The sequence below is a fragment of the Spermophilus citellus genome (assembly GCF_964194105.1).
Source record: "Spermophilus citellus genome assembly, chromosome: 13".
Taxonomy (NCBI): domain Eukaryota; kingdom Metazoa; phylum Chordata; class Mammalia; order Rodentia; family Sciuridae; genus Spermophilus; species Spermophilus citellus.
The window spans coordinates 42106579-42132096 of NC_138193.1; the positions used below are offsets into that span (position 1 = coordinate 42106579).

Genomic DNA, 25518 nt, shown 5'->3' on the forward strand with positions numbered 1-25518 from the left:
GATGCCCTTCAGTGGATGAATGGATAAAAATATGTGGCATATATACGCAATGCAATTTTATTCAGCATTAAAAGAGAATAAAATCATGGCATTTGCAGGTAAATGGATGGCATTGGAGAAGATAATGCTAAGTGAAGTTAGCCAGTCCCCCCAAAAAACAAATGCCGAATGTTTTCTGATATAAGGAGGCTGACTCATAGTGGGGTAGGGAGGGAGAGCATGGGAGGATTAGATGAATTCTAGATAGGGCAGAGGGGTGGGAGGGAAAGGATGGAGGCAGGAGATTAGCAAAGATGGTGGAATGTGATGGACATCATTATCCAAAGTACTTGTATGAAGACACAAATTGGTGTCAACATACTTATATTCAAACAGAGGTATAAAAAATGTTCTATATATGTAATAAGAATTGTGATGCATTCCACTGTCATGTATTTAAAAAATAAAACCAATAAAAAATGATGAGCAAGCATAAAAATTCCTGGAGCTATGAAAAGACACCATAGTTCAGAGAGAGAAATCAATGGGAACAATTACTGTAAGATAACAATGAAAGTTTAGAAATTCATGTTAAGAATTTCAAAAAGCACTGTAATCATGATATTGTTATCTTAAGCACTTAGAAAAAGGAGTAAATAAAAATGGGTTTAGGGGAAATTGGAGAGATGGCAATTCTAACCACCAAACTGAAGACCCCAATGGAAATACATCTCACAAGACAGGTACTGTGGAAGAGAATAGAACAAGCTTAAGGGATGCACCCAGAGCTCAGAGAACAATAGTGACCTCAAAGTGATGGGAGATGTACTTTTTTTTTGCATTACAATTCTTAATACACATATATACCACAATTTTTCATATCTCTGTATATATAAGGTATGTTGACACCAAATTCAAATCTTCATACATGTATTTTGTATAATGATGACCATCACATTCCACCATCTTTGCTAATCCCCTTACCCCTCCCTTTCCCTCACACCCCTCTTCCCTATCTAGAAATAATCTTCCTCCCATTAAAAAAAAAAGTACATGTATAATGGCATAATTTGGCGTGAACATACTTTATATACAGAGTTACGAAAAGTTGTGCTGTATATGGGTAATATGAGTGTAATGCATTCCACTATTGTCATGAATTTAATAAAAAAAAAGAAAGAAGGAAACCAGAATAAACTTCTGGACCTTCTAGTCACATGAATTAAAAAAAAAAAAAATGATGGGAGAGTGTGAGGATGGCCTTAGGCCTGAGCCTAACCAACTTCATTGTAAAAACTTTAGTTTGAAACCTGCAGTCTCACCAGGCATGCCTAACAGAGCCCTCCAGTATAGCCCTCGGACATAAACAAGTCACTTTCCCTGATAAACAGAGTGAAGCCTCTGGCAGGCTTTCCTTGCCTGATAAGAGGGAAAGGCGAGAAGATCAGGGTGGAGACCACCAGACCAGATGTTTTAACCCCCAGATGGAATGATGTCACTGAGAAATCTGGTGGTAACTGATAAGGATTGAAAGGGGGCGGGGTCAAAAAGTCCCCAAATTTAGTATAAATAACAAAGTAATGAACAGGGATTCTGCCAGCTGAAACAAGGATGCACTTCAGCTGGAGAACCTGAAGAGGACTCCGACTGAGGTCCCATCACGTGTCATCATTTGTTTGATCCTCTGTATGATCCTCACTGCTCTCAATCTCTACGGCCCCATCTTGACCCTGGTGAGAGGCGCAACTTCTCCCTACGACCCTCTCCTCGACCGGCCATCAGCTCTATCCCAGGAGAAGCCTGCAAGGCAGGCTTTCCTGACCTGATCCTTGTGGTCTGAGTGAGTGTGCATCTGCTGGACTTAAAGCCTAAGGCTTGAGACTTTTGAACTTTGCATGCAGAAGCATGTGGACATGCTTTATTTCTCCCCCTCTACTGCATACATGGCAACTTTTCCCCTGGAGACAGAGAGAAAAATAAAAGAAGGAAAAATCTAGGAGGAAAAATGGGATCACAGAGGCTACATAATAGAAAGTACAGAAGGAGAGACAAGGAGGAACAGAACTAATGCAATGGTGACTGAAATAATAGAAAAGACTTGAGGTGAGCCCACAAATCCAATGGAGCAGAGCCACTGAAGGTCAGGAGAGGAAATCAAACAGCAGAGGCAAAACACTAAATATTTTCTAGGAAATATTTAAATATTTAAGTATACATTATATTTAACAAATAAATAGAAAACATTTATGTTATACAAATATATAACATAAATTCACATATATAAACACATCATAGGGATCTATATTTTAGATGTAAGCAAAATGTTTTTTGAACATCTATAGCAGAAATAATAGATTATCTCCAACGAAATAAATAATTTCACAAGATGACATTTTACAAGGTGATAGTTAGAGGTAAACATTATGTTACAGGGTCAGAGACTAAGTCACCTGCAAATCTTTTCCAAAAGATCCCTTGATGATATATAGAAATATGAATAAAATTTAAAAATACAAGAAGGGGAAAGAGATGTCTCTATAAAAGTGAGCAGTATGAGAGTGAAGTCTATATAGTGTTAAGCAGATAATAAAAAGGAAATGATAATGTCAATAAATTCTTTAAAAAGAATGAAAATGTAAAAGTAATTTCTTAAAAATTATCATCATCAAAAATCTCAGATTGGATCAGCAGGACTAGAAATCATGAGAGAAATGTAAAAGTAAGCTTAATTTCTTTCTTTTTTTAAATAGGAAGTCTATCTATCTATCTATCTGGTTTTATTCATGATGCTAATAATTGCAAAAAACTAGATTAAAATATTTTATAACTATAATACTTTGTTAGTTTTAAAACTACGAATGTATAAGATGGTTACTGTAACCCATGAAAGAAGACAATTGCCAACCCTTTCCGATAGGTAAGCTCCATCATAAGGGCCTGGATGTTGGTCAGTTCTCAATGTAAATAGTGTATAGCATGTGTGGTAGGTGCTTCATAAATCATTTATATTCAAGAGACCAACTTCTAGAGGCTTTCAAAGCTGTCAAATAAAGAAACCAATTAGTTATAAAGCATCATCATCCTTGGTGGTAGGATAAAGGAGCACAGGGAGGACTTATTTAAAAAGTGTTCCTCCAGGAAAAAGCCCGGACTCTTAGCCATTGCTAATTACAGAATCAAACTTTCAAATTTGTCTCCATCTTTATACCCTCTCCTGCTCTTCAGGTAGGTCTGCACTTTCCACACTCAGAACATCTTGATAACATTGCTTTGTCTAGAACAGGAGTCACCAAATTATGGCCTGTGGGTCAAATCCTGTCCCTGAACTGTTTGTGTTCTATGATCTAAGGGATAAGAATGATTTTCAGATTTAAAAAAAATGGTTGGGTAGGGGGGAGCAAAAGAAGTGTAACATTTCATGATTTGTGAAAGTCATGAAATCTGAATATTGGTGTCCATAAATAAAGATTTATTGAATCATAGTCATTCTCACTCATTATTGTCAGTGACCTCTTAAACATTGGAATGGCAGAGTTGAATAGTTGTAGCAGGGACTTGTGGCCCACAGCCTAATGTTTTCTATCTGACTCTTTGCAAGACATTTGTTGACTTTCTTACCCAGAATCTTTTGCCAACTCCTTTCCTAGAACACAGAAGATCCATAGACACCACTTTCATTGTCATGTCTCCATTATTCACATCTAAATACATAATCCATTTGCTACCCATGTAAATATAAAATTGAGGGATGAATGGATACATAATAATGTGTTTTTCCATATCACACAAGTGTTCTAAGCGGATGGAATATTGAATATTGTAAAAATCTTGCACTTAATATGTCATGCTTTTCTTGTTTAATATACATTATTACTCATAGTAATTTGATTATTTCTATCTGGGATTATTGGGGACAAATAACATGTCCATTCTGCTTCCCAGTGTTATTTTTTTCTGGCAATTTACATATAAACAGAAATTTCTTCCAAGTAAGCATCCTTTACTATAAGCAAATTACATTCTATGCAATATAATATGCAAGAGATGAATCTCCTAATCTGTGGCTTATTTTTTATTGGCTCTTTTTGGTTATACATAACATTAAGGTTCATTTTGATATAATTATAAAAGCATGGAATAAAATTTGTATAAATTCAGTCCCCAATATTCCCTTTTCCCTTCCCCAGTTCCCTTCCCTCTACTGATATTTCCACTATTTACTTAGGTTTTTTTTTTTTTTTTTAAATTAGTGTCTTGTGAGTCTCATGAATGGTGCATATTCATATATACATAGGAAAGTTAAGTCAGATTTATTTCACTGTTCTTCCCTTATCCAATTTCTCCTCATTTCCTCTCAATCCTCTTCCTCTACTCCACTGATATTTTTCTTATTTTTTATGGAATTTCTCATCCCTTTTTAAAATTTTAGTTTTGATAAGCTTCTGCATAACATAGAAAATATTTGACCCTTGACTTTCTGTATCTAGCTTATTTCACTTAGCATGACAATCTCCAGTTCCATTCATTTACCAGCAAATGCTATAATTTCATTCTTCTTTATGGCAGAGTAATACTCCATTGTGTGTAAATGCCACATTTCTTTAAACATTCATCTGTTGAAGGGCACCTAGGTTGGCTCCATAGTTTGATTATTGTGATTTGTGCTACTATAAACATTGATGTGACTGCATCATTATAATACACTGATATTAGGCCGTTTGGATATATATACGGAGAGGAGGAATAGCTGGGTCATATGGTGGGTCCTTTCCTAGATTTTTAAGGAATCTCCCTACTGCTTTCCAGAGTTATGGGGACTAACTTGCAGTCCCATGAACAGTGTATGAGTGTACTTTTCCCCCTTACATCCTTGCCAACACTTATATTGTTTGTATTTTTGATGATTGCTATTCTGACTAAAGTGAGATGAAATCTAAATATAGTTCTGATTTGCATTTTCTTAATTGTTAGACATTTGTTGGTCATTTATATTTCTTTTTTAAGTGTCTGTTTAATTTTTTGCCCATTTATCAATTGGGTTATTTGTTATTTTTTTTCATGTTTTTTGAATTCTTTATGTTTTGGATATTAATTCCCTGAGAAGCAAGTGGCAAAGATTTTCTCCCGTTCTGTAGGCTCCCTCTTCACATTATTAATTGTTTCTTTTGATGTACAGAGCTTTTCAATTTGATGCCACCCACTGGCTGATTTTGGGTTTTATTTCTTGCCATTTAAGGAAGTCATTTCCTCTGCTAACAGGTTGGAGTGTTGGCCTACATTTTCTGCTAGCAGTTGCAGAGTTTCTGGTCTAATTCCTAGGTTTTGTATCTACTTTGAGTTGAATTTGTGCAGGGTGAGAGATAAGGGTCAAGTTTCATTCTTCTACATATGGATTTCCAGTTTTCCCAGCACCGTTTGTTGAAGAGGCTATCTTTTCTTCATTGTATGTTTTTGGCGCCTTTGTCTAGTACCAGATAACTGTATTTATGAGGATTCATCCCTGGGTCTTCTATTCTATTCCATTGGTCTTGATGTCTGTTTTGGTGCCAGTATATGCAGTATTTACTATAGCTTTGTAGTATAATCTGGGGTCCAGTATTGTGATGCCTCCAGCATTGCTCTTTTTGCACAGAACTGCTTTGACTATTCTGGTTCTCTTATTTTTCCAAATAATTTTAGAATATTTTTTTCTGGTTCTGTAAAAAATGTCATTGGTATTTTGGTGGGGATTGCACTTTATCTGTGTAATGCATTTTGACAATATTAATTTTGCCTATCCAAGAACATGGGAGATCTTTCCATCTTCTAAGTGTTCATTAATTTCTTTCTTCTGTGTCATTCTATGGATTTCATTGTAGAGGTCCTTCACCTCCTTTGTTAGATTAATTTGTAGGTATTTTATTTTTAAATTATTGTAAAAGGTATTGTTATTATGGTTTAGATATTATGAGTCCTCCAAAAGCTTATGTGTGAAATACTGCAAGTAAATTTAGAGATGAAAATGGGTTATGAGAATCTTAACCTAATCAGTGCATTAATTCCCTGATAAGGATTAACTGGGTGGTGACTATAGGCAGGTAGGATATGGCTGGAGGAGTGGGTTCCTAGGGGTGTGTCTTTGGGGTATATACTCTGTCCTTTTTGAACAGATCTCTCTCTCTCTCTCTCTCTCTCTCTCTCTCTCTCTCTCTCTCTCTCTCTCTCTCTCTCTCCCTTCCTGATTGTCCATGTCCTGAGCTGCTTTTCTCTGCCTCATTCTTCTGCCATGATGGAGTTGGACATCTATGAACTACGACCTATGAATCCATGAGCCCACAAATAAATTTTCCTCCTATATTGTTCTTGTCAAGTCTTTTTGGTCATGCATGAAAAAGATGACCAAAACAGTAATTTTCCTGATTTCTTTCTCAGCAGATTCATTATTGGAGTATAGGAATGAGACTGATTGATGTGTGTTGATCTTGTATCCTGATACTTTATTAAATTTGTTTATCAGCTCTAGAAGTCTTCTAGTGGAGTTTTTTGGTTCCTTTAAATATAGGATCATGTCATCAGTAAACAGAAATAATTTGACCTCCCTTTTTTCTATTTGTGTTCCTTTAATTTCCTTCTCTTGCCTGATACTCTGGGTAGAGTTTCAAGGAATATGTTGAACAGGAGTGGTGACAGTGGACATACTTGCTTGTTTTTGGAGGAAGAGATTTTTCCCCATTCAGTATGATGTTGGCCTTAGCTTTGTCATATATAGCCTTTACAGTGTTGAGGTAAGTTCCTTCTATCCCTAGTTTCTCCACTATTTTAAACGTGAATGGGTGCTGTACTTTGTCAAATGCTTTTTCCTGAATCTATTGGGGTAATCATGTGATTCTTGTCTTTTAACTCTACTTATATGTTGAATTATATTGTGTGATTTCTGTAGGCCAAACCAACCTTGCATCCCTGAGATGAAACCCACTTGATCATGATACACTATATTTTTAATGTGCTTTTTTGTATGCAGTCTGCCAATATTTTATTAAGAATTTTTAAAAATATTTTTTAGCTGTAGATGGGCATAATACCTTTCTTTTAATTATTTATTTTTATGTGGTGTTGAGGATCAAACCCAGTGCCTCAAACGTGCTACTGCTCTACCATTGAGCTACAACCCCCAGCCCCTTATTAAGAATTTTTGCTACTATGTTCATCAAGGATATTGGTCTGAAGTTTTCTTTCCTTGATATCTTTGTCTGGTTTTGGTATCAGGATTATACTGGCTTCATTGAATGAGTTTGGAAGAGTTTCCTCCTTTTCTATTTTGTGGAATAATTTGAGGAGAATTGGTATTAGTTCTCTGAAAGTTTGGTAGAACTCAGGTGAGAATCTGTCTAGTCCTGGGTTTTTCTTTGTTGGAAAGCTTTTGATGGCTGCTTTAATTTCATTACTTAATATTGATCTGTTTAAGTTTTCCATATCCTTGTGGTTCAATTTGGGCAGGAAATATGTTTCTAGGTATTTGTCAATATCTTCAACATTTCCAGTTTATTAGAATATAAATTTTCAAAATAGTTTCTAATGATCCTCTGGATTTCTGTAGTGTATATTGTGATATTTCATTTTTCATCTATAATTTGTTCATTTGAGTTTTCTATCTTTGGTTTGGTTAGTTTCACTAAAGCTTTATTGATATTGTTTATCATTTCAAGAACCAACTCTTTTTTCATTGATCCTTTGTATTGTTTTTTTTAAATTCTGAACTTCATTGATATCAGCTCTGATTTTAATAACTCCCTGTATTTTCCTGATTTTGGTGTTAGTTTGATCTTCTTTTTCTAGGACCTTGAGGTATAATGTTAGATTATTTATTTGGATCTTTCTATTATTTTAAGGTATGAGCTCAGTGCTAAACTTTCCTCTTAGATGTGCTTTCATACTGCCCCAGAGGTTTTTATTTATTTTTATTTATCATTATTCTTGTTTGTTAGAATTTTTTTTATTTCTACTGATTTCTTCTGTTATCCATTTGTCATTCAAAAGTGTATTATCTAATCTCTAGGTGTTAGAGTAGTTTCTGTTTTATATATTGTCCTTTCTAATTTCACTCCATTATGATCTGATAGGATTCAAGGTATTATCTGTTTTTTTTCCCAATTTTTATTATGGTCTATTTGATTTTTAATATTGATAAGGTTTGTTTTATATATGTAGGTGCACCATTGTTTGGGGCATAAATATTTAAAATCATTATATCTTCTTATTGAATGATTCCCTTAACTAGTATGAAGTAACCTTTTTTGTCTCTTTTGATTAATTTTGGCTTGAAGTCTACTTTGTCTGATATGAGAATAGCTTTGTCTGATAAGAGAATAGCTACTTGTTTATGGTACTATTTGCATGCTATATTATTTTTCTCATCCTTTCAACCTTCAGTCTTTGGATGTCTTGTCTATAAGGTGAGTCTCTTGCAAACAACATATTGTTGGGTCTTTTTTAAAATCCAATCTGAATAGCTTGTATTTTAATAAAGGGATCCATTCTATCAACCTAGTAGTATGGTGACAACTTTGGGAATATGTAATAGGTAGAGATGACCTGGTGCATTTATACTTTGAAAACACAGGAGACTTTTATCCAAGTTACTCTAGGCCAAAACACAAAACCCAAAAATGTCACCAACAAATTTAATGTGCTAAATTACTAAATATTTACTAATTACTTAATAACCAATGCTTATAACATCTATTGCTAACCAGCAATAGATGTTTAAAACCTCTTACAAGTAGAAATGTATTTTCTCAGATTTCTAATTACTGATTTCTAGAAAAAAAAGCAACATGTCTAGGGTGTTTTGAATGTTTCTACAAATAGTTTTTAAATTTCTCCTTATATTATTTCAAATACGGAGTGGTTCTCTTTCACAAAAGTAAGAAAGATGATAGTAAAATAATGAAGCTGGATTTGCTTGTCATCTGGTGTATTCTCTAGGAAGGCTCTCAGACCAGAGTGCTCCTGCTGCTGATGGTATTATTTGCAGACTTTTCCTGCCTGAGTGTGGGAATAAAAGTTGTCAGGGGATAGTATATGGGTTTATTGCCAGTTGTATCCTGACAACTCAATGACAATCAAATATATATCCTAATGTAAGCTGTGAAGAATACAAATTCTTGAATAAGATTTAATTAAAGTATGGAAATGTAGGATAAGTGGAAGATTTATTTGCTTATGTGTTGTGTGAAAAAAATTCTGGGGACTGAATCATAAGTCGTAATAAGGAGTGTAGTTGACATGGAAAAAAACCAAAGCCATTAAAATTTTTCTTCAGTAGTAGATCATGGAAAATCCTCTTCTCACTCATATTTTTTTTACCATACGATTTATTTTTATCACTCATATTTTGAATTACTTATTCCACAGAATATTATATTAAATGTGGGTACTGTCTTTTTAAGTGGAACATTGAAAAATTATAAAATACTTAGTATGTTAAAGGTTAGAAATACTTTCTAATGGGCAATATGAAAGATCTAGGATAATTTTGCCTGGAGAAGATAAAGCTAAGAGGAACTTAGAAATAATTTTCAAACATTTGATGGTGCTGTTATGAAAAATAGTGGGCCCATTCTATTGTTTGCTAGCAAGCAGCCTTCGACAATTTACCTAATATTATTCTCTGTTGTATACTGTACTGTCAAAAATTTGTTTTCCTTCACCAGTAATCACAAGAGATAATGATAAAATGAAAGTGCTAAGTGCTGGAGTGGCTAAAAAGACCACTGGATGTTTTCTCTGATATGCAGAAGCTAATTCAAAATAAGGGGGGTAGGGGATAAAAAAGAAAAAAAAAATCTTTCTTTTGTACATATATGAATATACCACAGTGAATTGTACCATCATGTTTATCTACAAGACACTAATTTAAAAAAGAACAATAAGTAAATAGCATAAAGATCAGTAAAGTAGAGGGAAGGGAACAGGGGGTGGGAGGAAAAGGTGAAATACTGGGGACTGAATTAAAACAAATTATAATCCATGCTTTTATAATTATGCCAAAATGAATTCTATTGTCATGTATAACTAAAAAGAACCAATAAAAAAGACCACTGGAACATTCTCTAAGTCTTATTTGCAAAGAGATTATAATAACAAATTAAGGAGAGGTGTTTTGAAAGTTAAATGAGATGCTCCATATCATGGTTTTACATATACACTGAGTACCATTATTATTATTGCTCCATAGGATGAAACTGATACCAGAAGTCATAGGAAATAAAAGTTGGCTTGTACTGGAAGGGTCATTTTTAACATGAAGAATTGTCCAATCTATGATCAGGGTTCTATTTGTTTTGCTACAATCTTGAACCCCTTCTTTCTTTAGGCATGCATGCAATTAGCTTTGGTTATTTTTTATATGCATCTGTAAACCACCTCAGGTCCTTTTTGTAACAAGATAGAACATATATATATAGCAAAAGTGATCACCTCTGGAATTATACAGAAATTTCATGGTATATTTATTTAAAATATCTTCTAGAATATCTTTCTAAATTGCTAATTGCTAAAAGACTTTAGTATATGCTTAGCAATTTAAAGAGTTTTATACAACTTAATTTTTATTTTTTTAATGCAAAAGAAATAAAATCAATGCATAATTTGGCACCTGATTGCACTATACCTTGAAACATGTTCTATGGCATCCTGGAAAAACACCAACTTTACTTCTTTGGGGTTTATAAGGTTATAATCATCAAGATAATCCTGTAGAACATTTGCAATTTTCTCCATATCAGGCATATCATCATAAATCCGATCAGCTCTATCTGCTCCAAACTATAAGATGATAGATGGGAGAAAAATCAAGTTGGATCAATTCTGATATGTAAGAGTACAAGACATGCATAATATGGGAAATTCATTTAACTTCTTCAAGTGGTACATTTCAATTTCAATAATCTTTGCAATAAAATAAACACACAAACTTAGAATAGGGATTTAATTTTTCATATAATCCCATGCTCTGGTTCCATACTTTTGCTTTTAGTCTACTGACATTAGAAAAGCTAACTAGTTGAAAATCATGGCAGATTGTTATCGTTATATAAACAATCATGCGGCAACTACATGTAGTTTTTACACAGCAGTCATCTAGAGTTATAAAAATTGTTGAGAATAAAAAATCAGACGTAATTACAGGGAACTGAGTCCCTCTTTGAAATTATTGAGACTGTCTTTTCTCTGCTGTAGCAACTTCCCTGGGGACACTTTTGATTTTACTAAAATATATCTAGGCAATGCAAGAGCCTATCTCTTCTTTTTCCTTTGCTTTATTCCCCCAAGATAACGTCATCACCACAAACACATAGGAAATACAATCTTTGGAAACAAACCTTGGATTTTATTTTTAATGACAAATTTAAAAAGTTGTATTTCACACAAATAGATTATCTTTTTTTTTAATCTTTCAGGTGATAACACTCCTGACAGATATCTGGAGGGGTGTTCAGAGTGATGAGGTAATGGACACATAATATAAAGAGCTTGTTCACTGTTGAACCAGTATTAATTTTAATTGAAGCATGCTATGTATCTAGCTCTACATAGAAATCTGGGGACTTAGGGAGAAGAGTGCCCTCTTGGAGAGACACTGGGAATGTGTTACCTGATCAAGAATCAACTTAGTAAAAGAAAATGGGCTGTCTGTCAAGGAAGGTGGGGTGGTTAGATGGAATATATATTTTAGGAAGGTCCAGTGGCCAAAATCAGGACCAAGTATAAATAATATTTGTACATGGGGGGATAGACTTGAGAAGCTTATAAGGAAATAAAGGAAGTTAATACAAGGGAAATTTTGCTACTAAACAGGTGGCCCTGGAATAATAGGACAATTCTGTTAACTAACCTACCTTCCATCACTGAAAGCATTTAAGTAGGGCTGAACAGCTTCATAGAATTCAATAGGGATTCCAGTTCTGAGACTGATTAAGTTTCCTAAGATTCCAGTTGTGACTAAGCTTCCCTACTTTCCTCCACATCAAATTATCTAATGACTCTCTAATTCAAACTATTAACAAAAGAACATAGGTAGATCAAAGGTCAGCAAACTTTTTCTTTAAAGGGTCACAGGTCTTCTGGTTTCTGTGGCTTCTACTGCACTTTGCTCACAATGTATAAAAGGATTCATATAAAGTGTACACAAACAAGCAGCTATGACTGTGTTCTGATAAAACTCTGTCTACAGAAATAGGCAGCAGATGGATTTGACTTATGGGGACCATAATTTGTCCACACTTGGCCTAGATATTTGATCTTCATAGATGTAAACTTCTTACAGAACATGAAACTGAATCTGAATTGAAAAATAGTGAATGCTTTATAACCTTCAAATGTATTCAAGACAATACAATATACTTACCTTAATGAAATCTCCAAATATGATGGGCTTAACCAAAAAATATTCCAGGCCTATTGCAATGCCAAAATGTTTGTCTGTTAAAAAGCAAAAGCAATTTTGATATAATGAAAACCTTGAATGTAGTATTTTAATAAAAAGATATAATTAAACTGAAAATCTTAATTAGTGTGAATGTCAACATCAACATCATGTCACTTTAGTTTGTCTGATCATTTCCCAGATTTAAGATTAAGAATATATAATAACTTTTAAAATAACTTTTGCTAAATAATAAATATTGGATATTTATTAAGAAGTACTTTATAATTATCCTGGCATCTTATCAGACAAATACTGTTTCTCTTACTTTCCTTCCTATACTTAAAAAGTCTCTACTAAGTAGCCCTTCCTTAATTTCAATAAAATTATTTTAGAATATTTTCATATGTTTGAGTTATCAAATAATGTTTTCTCATGAGTACCTAAAATTCATAAATCCATTTTAATTTTCATTTATAAAAATCAAATTGCTTTTCTGCTAAAAAAGAATAGCAAAATAAAGATTTATATTTACTGGCCATTTCTGTTAAAATAACGTAGAAATAGTGTTTATCTTCATTATTAATCAAACGATCATGGAAGACTCTTTGACATTCATGGCAAAAGAGTCTAAATATCTGCATTTCTTCTCTTATTGTTCCTGAGTCACACTGGAGGATACCTGTTTTGTAAGAAGAAAAAAAAAAGAAAATTCTACATTTGTGGAATCTCTAATAATAGTTTAATTAACTAGGAAATCCTGAAGTCCAAATTTACCCAAACATTAGCAGAAATGAATGCTTCCCCAGTGGATACATACATATAATAATGGTGAACTCATTTTCTTGGAAGCAAAACTGGGATATGTTATGTGACAATTTTTTTTTCCTTTTCCCCATTTCTTTCTTTAACTCAACATGTGGGCAGTGGGCAGTATGCCAAATGAGAAAGGTTATATTTCTTTCTTCTTAAAATTTACTTATTGGTGATTCTTAGTTATACATGTCAGGAGAATTCATTTTGATATAATTATATAAGCATGGAATATATCTTATTCTAGTTAGGATCCCATTCTTGTGGATATACATAATGGTGTGATTCACTGTGTTGTTTTCATATATGTACACAGGATAATTGTGTCAGATTTCCTTTTCCTATTCCTCCTCCCTACCCTCCATTCCCCATTGTCTAATCTACTGGAAAGCATTATGGAGGTTCCTCAAAAAAACTTGAAATAGAGCCACCATTTGACTCGGCTATACCATTGCTCGGTATACATCCAAAGCATTTAAAATCAGCTCACTATTGATGCAGCCACATCAATATTTATAGCAGCTCAATTCACAATAGTTAAGCTATGGAACCAACCTAGGTGCCCTTCAATAGATGAATGGATAAAGAAATTGTGATATATGTATGCAATGGAGTATTACTCAGCCAAGGAAGAATGAATTTATAACATTTGTCAGTAAATTGTTGGATCTGGAGACTATCATGCTAAGTGAAATAAGCCAGTCCCCAAAAGCCAACGTTATCAACCTTATCAAACTTTTATCATGATGTTTATACTGTTTTCAAAACATCAATTCCCTCTTTCTTCCCCAATGTTAAATTCTCACCAAATGCTAATAGCTGCTACTCAAATGACTCTGACTACACTTAGTTACCACAAAAGCAGTGATATATAGCACTGTCTGGAAATGTTTCTGCATGGAGACCCTTCACACAGGGTTTCTCTCACTGTGCAGATGAGGCAAGGACACAATATACCATGTACAAAGTTGCACCAGAGTGTGTACCACACACAACATAGTAAGTACTGTCCACATTGCCTTGCAATACAAGGAATTTCTGGAGATAATAATTCTTTATTTAAATTCTTTACATCTAAAGTTTGTGTGTGTTTGACGTGTGTATTTCTTGAAGTGCTTAAAGTTTTAATAATTTTCAGTTAATATTTATAGAAATAAGGGAATTTCTAGGACATTTTAATGAGAATAAGCAGAAAAATATTAAAAATTGGAAATTTCTGGATACTTTGATGTACGATCACTGGAGACAAAATGAGCCCTAAATTTTGAAGCTCAGAAGTTATCTACAAAACAGAAATAGAAAGGCAATGAGGGAGGCCAATAAATAAATGACTAGATTAGACAACGCCTGAGGACCAGAAAGCGAGTTTGAAGAAGTTCACCAAAGAAACAAAGCAACATTCTACAATTTTCTGGGGAAAAAAATGGGTTTGTAAACCCCTGGATAAAACTGCTAATATAGAGGGGAAGATTTTTAGGGGAGGAGGAAGAAAACAAGTTATGTTATCCTAGAGGGAGTAAGTGGGATAGTGAAGTGAGACCGTTTTTTGAGGAGTCTTTCTAAAAGGAGAAAATAAATAAAGGGATGATATCAGGGATAAATGGAGCCTAAGGAAAATTAAATTTTTAAGATAAGAAGTATGACAGCAGGGTTTTTTTGCAATATTGTTAGGAATGACCCAATAGATAAGAAATTTATAAGAGCAAAATCCTGCAAGAGGGGATAAGATTCAGTGTCAGAGGGTGGCACCTGATACGAACAGGGGACAGCTCAGCACAGGGAAGGAAGATGCAGGTTGTCTGAGAGATTTGGAAGATGAGGCAGCTCTGGTCTGATTGTTTCCATTTTTTTTTTTCAGTAAAAGATCATGAGTTGGGAGTGAGAAATGGGAGAGAGATTGGTGGTTTGAAAAAGCTGTAAAGTTTTCAGCCTGGAGTGGGGGTGAAGGGTGACCTGTATGAGGACATGCTATGGGATTTCTAGGTGAGTCACAGACACTTGGGTACACACAATTTTAATAAGAGAGTTTACGCCAAAGAACATGAAGGGAGGGTGCAAATCAGAGAGTGAGGGTTTAATACACTACCTTGCACACATTTGGATAAATCCCTCAAATTAAAGACATAGTGGGACTTTGCTGGTGTTGGCAGGAGATCAATACTCATTCTGTTATAAATCTCAACTGAAGCTTCTATGATGCTTGATGCGGTTTGCTTTACAGCTTGTGGAAAGTCAAGTAGGAAGCCATTTAAGATGGCCTAGAACCAGAAACATGAGAGGGTTACGTTTTTTAAATCAAATATTTATTTTTCAAATTACTCTAGATATGATCCTGTTTTCTAATAATAACTAGAAAACCAAATTCTAACACAAAGACACGTGAATGTCAAAGCTCTTCCATCATTTCAGAATTTGATCCCAAGAAGGGGCCCATTTTTGTCTTCTGTGACTGGGCTGCTTGAGCAACATTCATAAAAATCTTTTTGAATTTACCATGACCCTACTTTCAGGTAATTTAGACTTCTGCTCACTGTGAGTCCAGAGGGTCTTCACTGAAGAAATAAACTCATCTGGAAATGAACTGTCTTCTCTCTCATTTTTATGGGTGAATGACCAGGAAGCCCATAGGTTTCATTTTCATGTGTATTTAAAGTGTGACTTGTATAGACTCCCCTGCCTCTCATCCCTACCTCAGTAAGAGGCCTTGCCCTGGTTCACTCAGATCAGGAGCTTGGAAGTCCATTTTGAAACCTCCCTGATTCTACTTCTGACAATCTTGAATTCATTTCTTGAATCTGTGTCCTTCGGTTTTGTATGACACCACCCCATTGTACCTTTTGCTCTTCCATCTGGACTCCTTTCCTTCTCCTTTCATTCATTGGCCTCTTCACTTCTACTTTCCTCTCTCTTTAATGATACAAATACCATCTTCTGATGTTCACTATCCCCCAACGTCCCTATTTTACTCCTCTGTCCCTATTGCTCACTGGCCTTAACAGCCCATACTCCTTCCTCCCTTAGGTTTCCATACTTGCTGTACCTCCCTCCCAATATCCACTCCCACATGGCTCTCTCTTGCAGGTGCTTTCTCAACCTTTATATTTTTGGTTCCATGTCATCTCTTCAGAGAGGCGTTCCCTGACCACCCAATTTAAAATAAGTTCTCCTATCAGTCTCTCTGACTTTCTCACACATAAATTGCCACAGTATGAAAGCCTAACTAGTCTGTAACCCACAGTTGCTCAGGAAAGCCATTATAGATTTTAAATAGATAAATTTTCATCACCATTAATCTTGAAGTTACTCACAAGAGAAGCTTTCAGAATGCAAATTAATGGTTATGAATTATTTCTTATGATTTCATATTTGGGTCTCATATATGAGATAGTTAAAAATAAACCAAAGTTCAATGCTTCTTGCTGAATATTAGTTTCAGTAGTTTAAAAGGACTATCTGTCTTTTTGAGGCATTTCCCTTGTGAATCCCAAATGAGTCTATCATTCTCCACATGGCCAGTGTTTTGAGTAGAAGCATCCCAAACCCAATCTTTAAATTTGGTGTTAATATGCAGCTGTGTGTGTGTGTAATGGAGAACAGACAAATTGGAATATATGTATATATACAAATAAAATTTACATTACAAATACGAGAAAAGTTTCAGCCTATCTGTTCTTTATCACACAATTTTTAACATATATATTAGTAACTATATTTATCTGTATATTTCATTCATTTTTTTTATTATCTTTCTCCATGATGGAAGAACCATGAGGACAGACATGATATCTGTTTTGTTCAAAATAATACACTGCCATCTGACACATGATAAGTGCTCAACAAACATTTTTAATGAGTGAACTTATAGCTATTAAACTGGTATTCATAAATTAAAAGTAGCAGGTTACTATAGAAGTTATTGAAAACCATAGCTTGGTATTCTACTTGTGGTTTACACGACTTGCTTGACAGTTTTGTAGAGCTCCTATTAAGGATATGCACATAAAATAAAGCCATAGTTCTCACAGTTGGGGAAAGAAGCTTTGGTATGAGGATATTATTAGTATTTTATAGAATTGATCATAGTTTTCAATTACTTGTTATGAATTTGTTTTAAAATGCTTGTTATGGTTTGAATATAAGGTGTCTGCCAAAAGCTTAGGAGACAATGTAGCAATGATCAGAGGTGAAATGATTAGATTACAAGAGCTGTAACAACCCAATCAGTGGATTAATCCGTTTGATGGATTAATAATATCACTATACTGGGTAGTAACTGTAAAGAGGTAGGGTATGGCTAGAGGAAGTAGGTCACTGCAGGCATGCCTTTGGGGTTTATATTTTGTCTGGCACCTCACTTTCTCTTTGCTTCTGGGTTGCCAGAAGCTGAGCAACTTTTCCCTTTGTCTATCATTTTCTGCATTACCCCAGGCCCACAGAAATGGAGTCTGTTATCAATGGACTGAAACCTCTGGAATTATGAACCAAAATAAACTTTTCCTCCTCTAAGTTATTCTGGTCAGGTATTTTGGTCATAGTGACTTAAAACTGACTGATATTCCACTGTTAAATCTTTCTAAACTAGAAATGACATTTAATTTAATGGAAATTTCATCAATTTAACTTGTGTATTGCTTAGTTTGCCCTTATAATATCTAGGGACACTTATTCTAGCATATAAACTTCCAATAAATAGACACTCGAGTGTATGTGAATGTGGCTCAAAATCTGTGCAAATCTTGACCTATCATTAGTGATATGCCCCCTGCATATATGCAGCATTCAACAAACTTGCAAAAGAGAATTAAAGAAAGCACTTTAATCTCATTGCTTAAAAATAATAGGCAATTAAAACATTATATATTACATTACAAATTATAAACTTTTATATATAGCATATGTATATACTATTTAGACCCATAGACCTCTTTTATACAGAAATAAATCAATTTTTATTATATATGTTGCTAATAAATTTAACTTATTTATTGTCCTGTTCTTAAGTTCTTGGCTAATCCCAGGTCCTTCTACTGTCATTCAATGACAAAGGATAGGGAGCGATGGCTGTGAACTCTTGGGTCTAACTTAGACAGATTGTGATTAAAGTTTGAGATCTATGGGCCTATAGCAAGTCCCTTTTTTCTACAAGTAAAATATCTTGCTTTGGTAAAGAGGGAAGTATGTGTCCTATCTAAATCCAGTCCCTGCCAGTATTTCCCAGAATCTATGTTTTACTGCCTTTCTATTTCTACCCACACCAGTATGAGTTTTAATTATAAGACTGTAAGTCGCAGGGAGAAGCAGCAGCTTCATCCCAGTCGGTTTTCAGCTGTGATGTTCTTGCTGGATGATGTTTTCATGAGTGGCACATTTGTTTAGATACGGTAATTACAAGTAATAAGTTCCCATCCTTTCATAGTCTAAAGATTCTCCAAAAACTTTTACCTATCACTTTGGCATTAGCTTTTAACTTACTGGAATTAATTCAAATATAAAAATTAAATTCACCTTTCCGGTATCTACTGCGAGAATGAAGACCATTCTCAGCAATCAGACTGTCGACATTCCAGAAAATGTCGACATTACTCTGAAGGGACGCACAGTTATTGTGAAGGGCCCAAGAGGAACCCTCCGGAGGGATTTCAATCATATCAATGTGGAACTCAGCCTCCTTGGAAAGAAAAAGAAGAGGCTACGGGTTGACAAATGGTGGGGAAATAGAAAGGAACTGGCCACTGTTCGCACCATCTGTAGTCATGTACAGAACATGATCAAGGGTGTTACACTGGGCTTCCGTTACAAGATGAGGTCTGTGTATGCTCACTTCCCCATCAACGTTGTTATTCAGGAGAATGGGTCTCTGGTTGAAATCCGAAATTTCTTGGGTGAAAAATACATCCGCAGGGTTCGGATGAGGACAGGTGTTGCTTGTTCAGTGTCTCAAGCTCAGAAAGATGAATTAATCCTTGAAGGAAATGATATTGAACTTGTTTCAAATTCAGCCGCTTTAATTCAGCAAGCCACAACAGTGAAAAACAAGGATATCAGAAAATTTTTGGATGGTATTTATGTTTCTGAAAAAGGAACAGTTCAGCAGGCTGATGAATAAGATCTAAGAGATGTCCAGTCACAGAAACACGTCCTGGAGTCAATTTGATATTTCACTGATGCAATAAAAGATCTCTTATTGACAAAAAAAAAAATTAAATTCAAATTAAAAATAATTTCCCATGAATGTAAGCTATGTCAGTGTGAATTTTAAAAATCATCTGCATGTTCTAAAGAATATACTTGCTGGCTCTTCTCCCTTTTCTCCTCTAAGACAGCCTCCATTGGAAGAAGAGGCCTATGCTGGTAAATGTAGAGGCTCACATAATTCTGGCATCATTGAACAATTACTGACAAAGTCAGTTTCTCCAGACTAGTCACCTAAACTGTCTTATTTGACCTGCATGCCCATTTTCCGTTTCCTGCTTCTGTGATTGCATTCACCTAAGTACCATCTGTTCCTGGGATCTCTTCCTCCTTGATAATTCCCATCTTTCTCCAAGACCCAGCTTACAATCTATCTTCTCTAGGCCCTTGGCTTGTTGGTTATGGCACGCTCTAGTCATGCTGCTTTATGTTCTCTCATCATTCTGTTCAATATAATATTTCATATTTATTGAACATTTTTGTTGAACACTTACAGGTTAGGTACCATTATTTTCTCCACCTAAAAGACAAGGAAGTAACCCTATAGGGAAAATAGTACTGGTTTCCACTCAGGAATATGGGTTATTGTTAGTAGTGGCAGTGGGAGAAGTGATGAATTCTTAGTGTGTGGAGCTTGACCACCCTAGCATTCTAGGGTGTCATGTGCTGCATTTGATGCAAATGGACTCTTATATACCTGAAGGTAAGGTATGAGATGTGCATACAAGTGAGGGCTAGCCAGTAGGCAGACCTGCTAACTGTGTAGAGTGCTAAGGGGCAGAAGCCTAAGATACAACCTTCCTTATGGGTCGAAGTCATGTTTGGACAATATTTTGCATTCCTAAAACTTATCTCTGAGGATGTAAACACAGAAGGTAGAGATTCAAACATCTTCTAACTATTCTCCAGGTGTCCATAGCTACTAGTTTTCTGCTCAAAAAAAGGTCCCTAGAAATATGGGCTCCCTAGAAATATGGTAGGTCACTTTGTGGGAGCCTAAGGACATGTTTTATTTTTCTCCTCTTGTCTAAGTTTAAATTCATACTCACATAAAAAATATGTTTCAGACTGTGCTCTGAGGGCATCGGGAGGCACAGCATGCTGAAGTGTCGGATGAAACGAGGGGTCACAGGATTGCGACCACCTCCTGGAGGTGCACATGCTGATACGATTGTTACATCCTACAGAGAGAGAAATTCACTTGGGTCACCCAGCCACAGAAAGAGATGAGATATGCCCTTCCCAATGGCAGACAAAGAACCAGAATTTTCTGAGGACCTGCCATGAGCCAGAATTGCATTAAATTTTTGTACACATTAAATGACTTAATCCTCATGGCCACCTCAGGAGGTCACTGTTCTTATTCTCATTTCATGCATGAAAATAAAACCCAAAGTCCTGGATTGTTAAATATGTTTTTAAGATCAAACAAGGAATTGGCAGTAGCAGAGCTGCATTTTGAAAAGGTTATTCGGGATGTCTGCAGACTGGGGAACAGAGTATAAGTATGTGAAGACCAGCAACTGTGCCAGTTTAAATCTCCCAATGTCCCTTGGGCTTGTCTTTAGATAATGGCCATGGAGATGAAAAGACATAAGTGATTATAGAAATATGTATAATGAATAGCCTATATGTTAGAGGAAAATTCTAGAATTTGGGCTGTGTCTTCCTTCCTCTTGGGTGAATAACTATTATACTATCTTAATAACCTATCTTATAAGGATGCTGGGAGGATTAAATGGGAGCCACTGAGAACAGTGCTTGATATAATTTGCTTTTGTGGGTAAAATGCAAGTCACTCTAGACATGCCCACTTTCCAGAACAGAAAGGCAGTCAACCTAAGCTGCCTTTCTCCCTCTGAGTCCACACCTCAGGAGACCTGCTAATCTTCCTCCTAGAACCTGCTGGTTGTACACTTCATCATCACATTGAGGACCTGACCCTCATCTCTTCTGCTCTTAGTACTGTAGTTCCTCTGGTCTTACTTCCTCTCTAGCCCATCCCTTCCCTATATCATTTTTCTCAAGACTCCCTATCATATACAGGACAAATCTATATTCCTCATCATGGGTCCAGAGCCTTCTGGGATGTGACTTCTGTATCTCCTGCTGCTTTGGGGCTCACATTTCATACCACTATGATATCCCACATTCCCTGCTTCTGAGATATAAAATGATGCCTTTCTTTGCTCTGACCTGCTCTGACTATAAAACCCAACTCCAAGATCTCCTTTTTTGGGAAGGCTTCTCTCATCCTCAATCCAAACCTCTGTATCTCCCATAACTTTTGCCCTGAACTATAAATATCTGCCCATTTTCCAAAGCTGAATTCTCTTGGGGGTGAGGACTGTCTTACTTGCCTATGAATTTCCCGACTCAACCATGGCAAGAACTCAATATAAACTGAATGAATTGCATTACACATTTAAGAAATACCAAGGCCTTGTTATAGGCTGAATTATGTCTTCTAGCCCCAAATAATATGCTGAAATCCTAATTCTCAGTACCTTAGAATGTGACCATATTTAGAGATAGGGTACACAAAGATGATGAAGATAAAATGATGTAATTAGGATGAGCCCTACTCCAAATAATTGGTGTTCTTATAAGAAGAGATTTGAACACAGAGGGAAGTCCATTGTTATCCATAACTCATGTTGGGGTTTAATCCCCATTTTGAGGTATTAAGAAAATGGAAACTTAATACAACTATGGTATTTAGGGTAAGACATTGGGGGATGATGAAGATTCGATAAAATCATCAGGGTGAAACCTTCCCTTTTGAATACTGGTGGCTTTATAAGAACAGGGAGAGAGGCAAGAAGATACACACACATGTTCTCCGTGTCTTGTTACGTGATGCTTTGCACTGCCCAGTACTCTGAAGCAAGAAGCTATCACAGAGGAAACCACTCAATTAGGGACCCAAATCATAAGCCAAAACTAATTATTTTTATTTATAACTTACTATCAGTGTTATAGTGTTATTAGCAACATAAAATTGCCAAACACTGAAAATTAGTAAGTACCAAGAAGTGAGACTGCTGCCAATAATGAATATCTGAAAATGTGCAATCAGCTTTGGGATTGAATAATGAGTAGAGGTAGAAAAGCTGGAGAAGTTGAGTAGAAAAACTCAGAGTTCTGTAAATGGAGCATGATAGGTGATTCTTGTGAGGGCTCAAGAAATGAGGAGACAGGGAAATAGTCTCAGATGAAAATGATGATCCTATTGAAAATCTGAGTAAAAGTCATCATTGCAAAAAATTTGGCTGAACTATGTCTATGTCCCAGAGTTTTATGGCAGGCCAAATTTAAGAATGATGAAAAACTGGTGGAGAATATTTTAAGTAATATATAGAAGGACTATTTAAGGCTGTTTTTAGAGCAATTCAAGGGCAAAAGGAAACAATGGAAAGATCTGAAAATTTGCAGCTAGATCAGGGAAGGAGTAAAGAAAAAAATCTGAAAAAATGTGGATGAGAAAACATTTGCTAAGATTAGCAGGGATATCAGTTGTTAAGAGATGAGAAAAAGGCCTAGAAAACATCTCAGAAGTCTATAGGGCTGCCTCTCCCATCAGAGGCCCAGAAGCTTTCTAGACTTGGTTGAAGTAGGAGCCCCGGGGGTACTATTCATGGGCTGCTCAGGATTATGTTCCTTGTTTTCCAGAAAAGCACCTCACAGAGACTGTTGGTTCAAGTAAGCCCAGACACTGCTTAAAACATGGCAGACCTTGGCAGCATTCACGCAGTGCTTATGCACAGAATGAAAGAGTGATGGGGTCATGGCAGCTTCCACCAAGATGTCAAAGAAAGTCAGGGAAGCCAGGCAAAAGTTTGCTGTGGGGGGAGCCACCACAGAGAGTTGCCAGTGGAGCAATGCTTAATGAAGCCATGGGAGTGGAGCCTCAGCTGAGACACCAGGAAGTGAATAGCTACGAGCAGTGTGCAATACCAGCTTAGGTAAGCTGTGGCCATCAACTTGCAGCCCAAGAAAGCAACTATGTGGGACAAAACCAGCAAATTGTGTGTCTGGGGCTTCCTGAGGCTTTGCAGCCCCATGGTATACACAGGATGCCAGAATTGAAGCAGTAAGATTTATTGCCAGCCCTGGCTAGGTTTCAGACTTGCTTTGGGCTGATTACTCCTTTCTTTCAGAATGGAAATGTATACTGTGTGCCTATTCCACCTTTGTAGACAACTTTGGTTTTACAGACTCACAGCTGGAAGCAGTTTGCATTGAATCTCAGATGAGAATTTGGGCTTGTGATTAATGCTGGAATGAGTTAAGGTTCTGGGATTTTTTGGGTGGAATGAATTATTAGAATGATGTATATAAGAAGGACTTGAGTTTCAGGGGCCAGACAAGAAGTGAAATGGTTTGAATATCGTCTTTTTCTACCAAAACTCATGTTGGAAGTTTTCCCCCACTATAAGGAATTAAGAGGGCAGAAATTCAATCTAACTATGATGTTTAGATGTGGGCCTTTTGGGAGGTGATTAGAAGCAGATAATGTCAAAGGGTGGAGCCCACCTGATTGAATATTTGTGGCTTTATAAGAAGAGGGGGAAGAGAGATGACACACACATGTATTCCCTATGTCATGCTAAAGCGATGCCCTGCACTGTCCCAGGACTCTGCCATTAAGAAGGCCATCACTAGATATGGCCCCTTACTTCTGAATCAGAGCCATGAGCCAAAATAAACCTCTTTTCTTTAGAACTTACCCAATCTGTGGTATTGTTATAAGCAACAGAAAGCAAATTAATATACCCATGGAAAGACACAGGGGGAAGTTGGCCATCTACTAGTTAAGAATGGAGGTTTCAGAAGAAATTGATCCTGCTGATACCTTGACTTTGGACTTCCAGTCTTCAGAATTATGAGAAAATTATGTGGTTTGTTATGGCCATTATATAAAACTAATGTACCACATATTTCCTTGCCATTTAAATTTGAACACATTAAGTAATGATTTAAAACCTAAAGTAACCTGTATATCTTTCCAAAAGAGTTTGTTTCTGTCATAAAATCCACCAAAATCTTGATACTGGCGAAGTAATTCAATGGGAGGCTGAGAGCCATAGCGATCCAGTCTAGGCATATTTAAGTCGTCAACAAAAATTATAACTTGCTTATTTCCTGGTGCCCCTGGGAAAACAAATTCAATTTAGTAATTAAATTTTTTTTCTTAGAAAGTACAGAACAAAACTACTGTGGTTTGTTCCCACCCAAACTCATGTTGTGGCTTTGTTCCTAATATACTGATAACATGATGTTAAGAGGTAATGAAGCCTTTAAGAGGCATCTGAGATCATGAAGGATCTTCCCTCAGGAATGGATTAATGTTTTTATTATATAAATGGGTTTATATTATAGGAGGTTGGCCCTCTTTTCTATCTTCTGCATGTGCTTGATTGCTCTTTTGCTTTCTGCCAAGAATTGACCTGTATGAGGCCCTCACCAGAAGCTGAGCAGCTGCCAGCACCAAGACTTGGAGTTAAAAAACCTTTCTCTTTATAAATTTGTCAGTCTCAGATATTCTGTTATGATAATGGACTAAAAAAAAGAAAGAAAGCATAGGTATGGCTTTGCACTCAATGAGAGTCATACTGACTTGCGAGTCATACTGAGTTTAATTCTTTTCTCAAGAGTGAGGAGAGACCTAGCAGAGTCCCACACCAAGGAGACGTATCTCCTTCTGTCCCCATACAGGCCCCTTCAGCGAGATGTAGATCTGGCTCCGAGGCCCACATTGTTATGTCAGGTTGTTCTTCACCCTTACTCTCAGAGCCCATAATACTGGTAGCTCTCCAGTGAGGTCTGGACCATTCTCAAGTCTCAGCACACCAGTGCCCTCACTAATTATGGGGCCAGGGCATGGGTGTGGAAAGCTAAAGGTTCTCTTTCAAAAATGCCATCTCATCACCCTCACATGGAAAACAGTTCAAAATTCAAAAGCATTCCCATTGCATCAAAGGGAAATCAAATCGAAATCTAGGATTGCGGATATACACAATGCCACATTTAAAGAAAACCAGTAAATATACTATCAGAAAAAATAATTAGTGATAGCAGAGAAAAAGTAGCAACTGAAGAATAGGAGGTGACTTCACCTATTCGGT

The 25518-nt window shown here is 36.0% G+C and overlaps 2 protein-coding genes across 2 annotated transcripts in view; one reads left to right on the forward strand and one right to left on the reverse strand.

Moving 5' to 3' along the window:
- The window catches only part of DNAH6 (dynein axonemal heavy chain 6), a gene marked incomplete at both ends in the record, with an annotated part of 280659 nt that overhangs the window by 90762 nt on the left and 164379 nt on the right, over positions 1 to 25518 (reverse strand). The window contains 6 exons of the mRNA XM_081264582.1: positions 10631 to 10785; positions 12368 to 12441; positions 12921 to 13067; positions 15285 to 15456; positions 20440 to 20571; positions 24387 to 24544. Coding sequence (XP_081120708.1) covers positions 10631 to 10785; positions 12368 to 12441; positions 12921 to 13067; positions 15285 to 15456; positions 20440 to 20571; positions 24387 to 24544 — 838 coding nt within the window. The remainder of the gene's footprint in view (positions 1 to 10630; positions 10786 to 12367; positions 12442 to 12920; positions 13068 to 15284; positions 15457 to 20439; positions 20572 to 24386; positions 24545 to 25518) is intronic.
- LOC308632968 (large ribosomal subunit protein uL6) lies at positions 18705 to 19380 on the forward strand. The gene has a single exon (XM_081265391.1). The coding sequence runs from the start codon at positions 18726 to 18728 to the stop codon at positions 19302 to 19304; it is 579 nt and encodes a 192-aa protein (XP_081121517.1). The 5' UTR covers positions 18705 to 18725; the 3' UTR covers positions 19305 to 19380.

What these genes read in the sequence shown, in the direction of transcription:
- LOC308632968 (XM_081265391.1), top strand. Translation starts at nt 18,726, where the DNA reads ATGAAGACCATTCTCAGCAATCAGACTGTCGACATTCCAGAAAATGTC.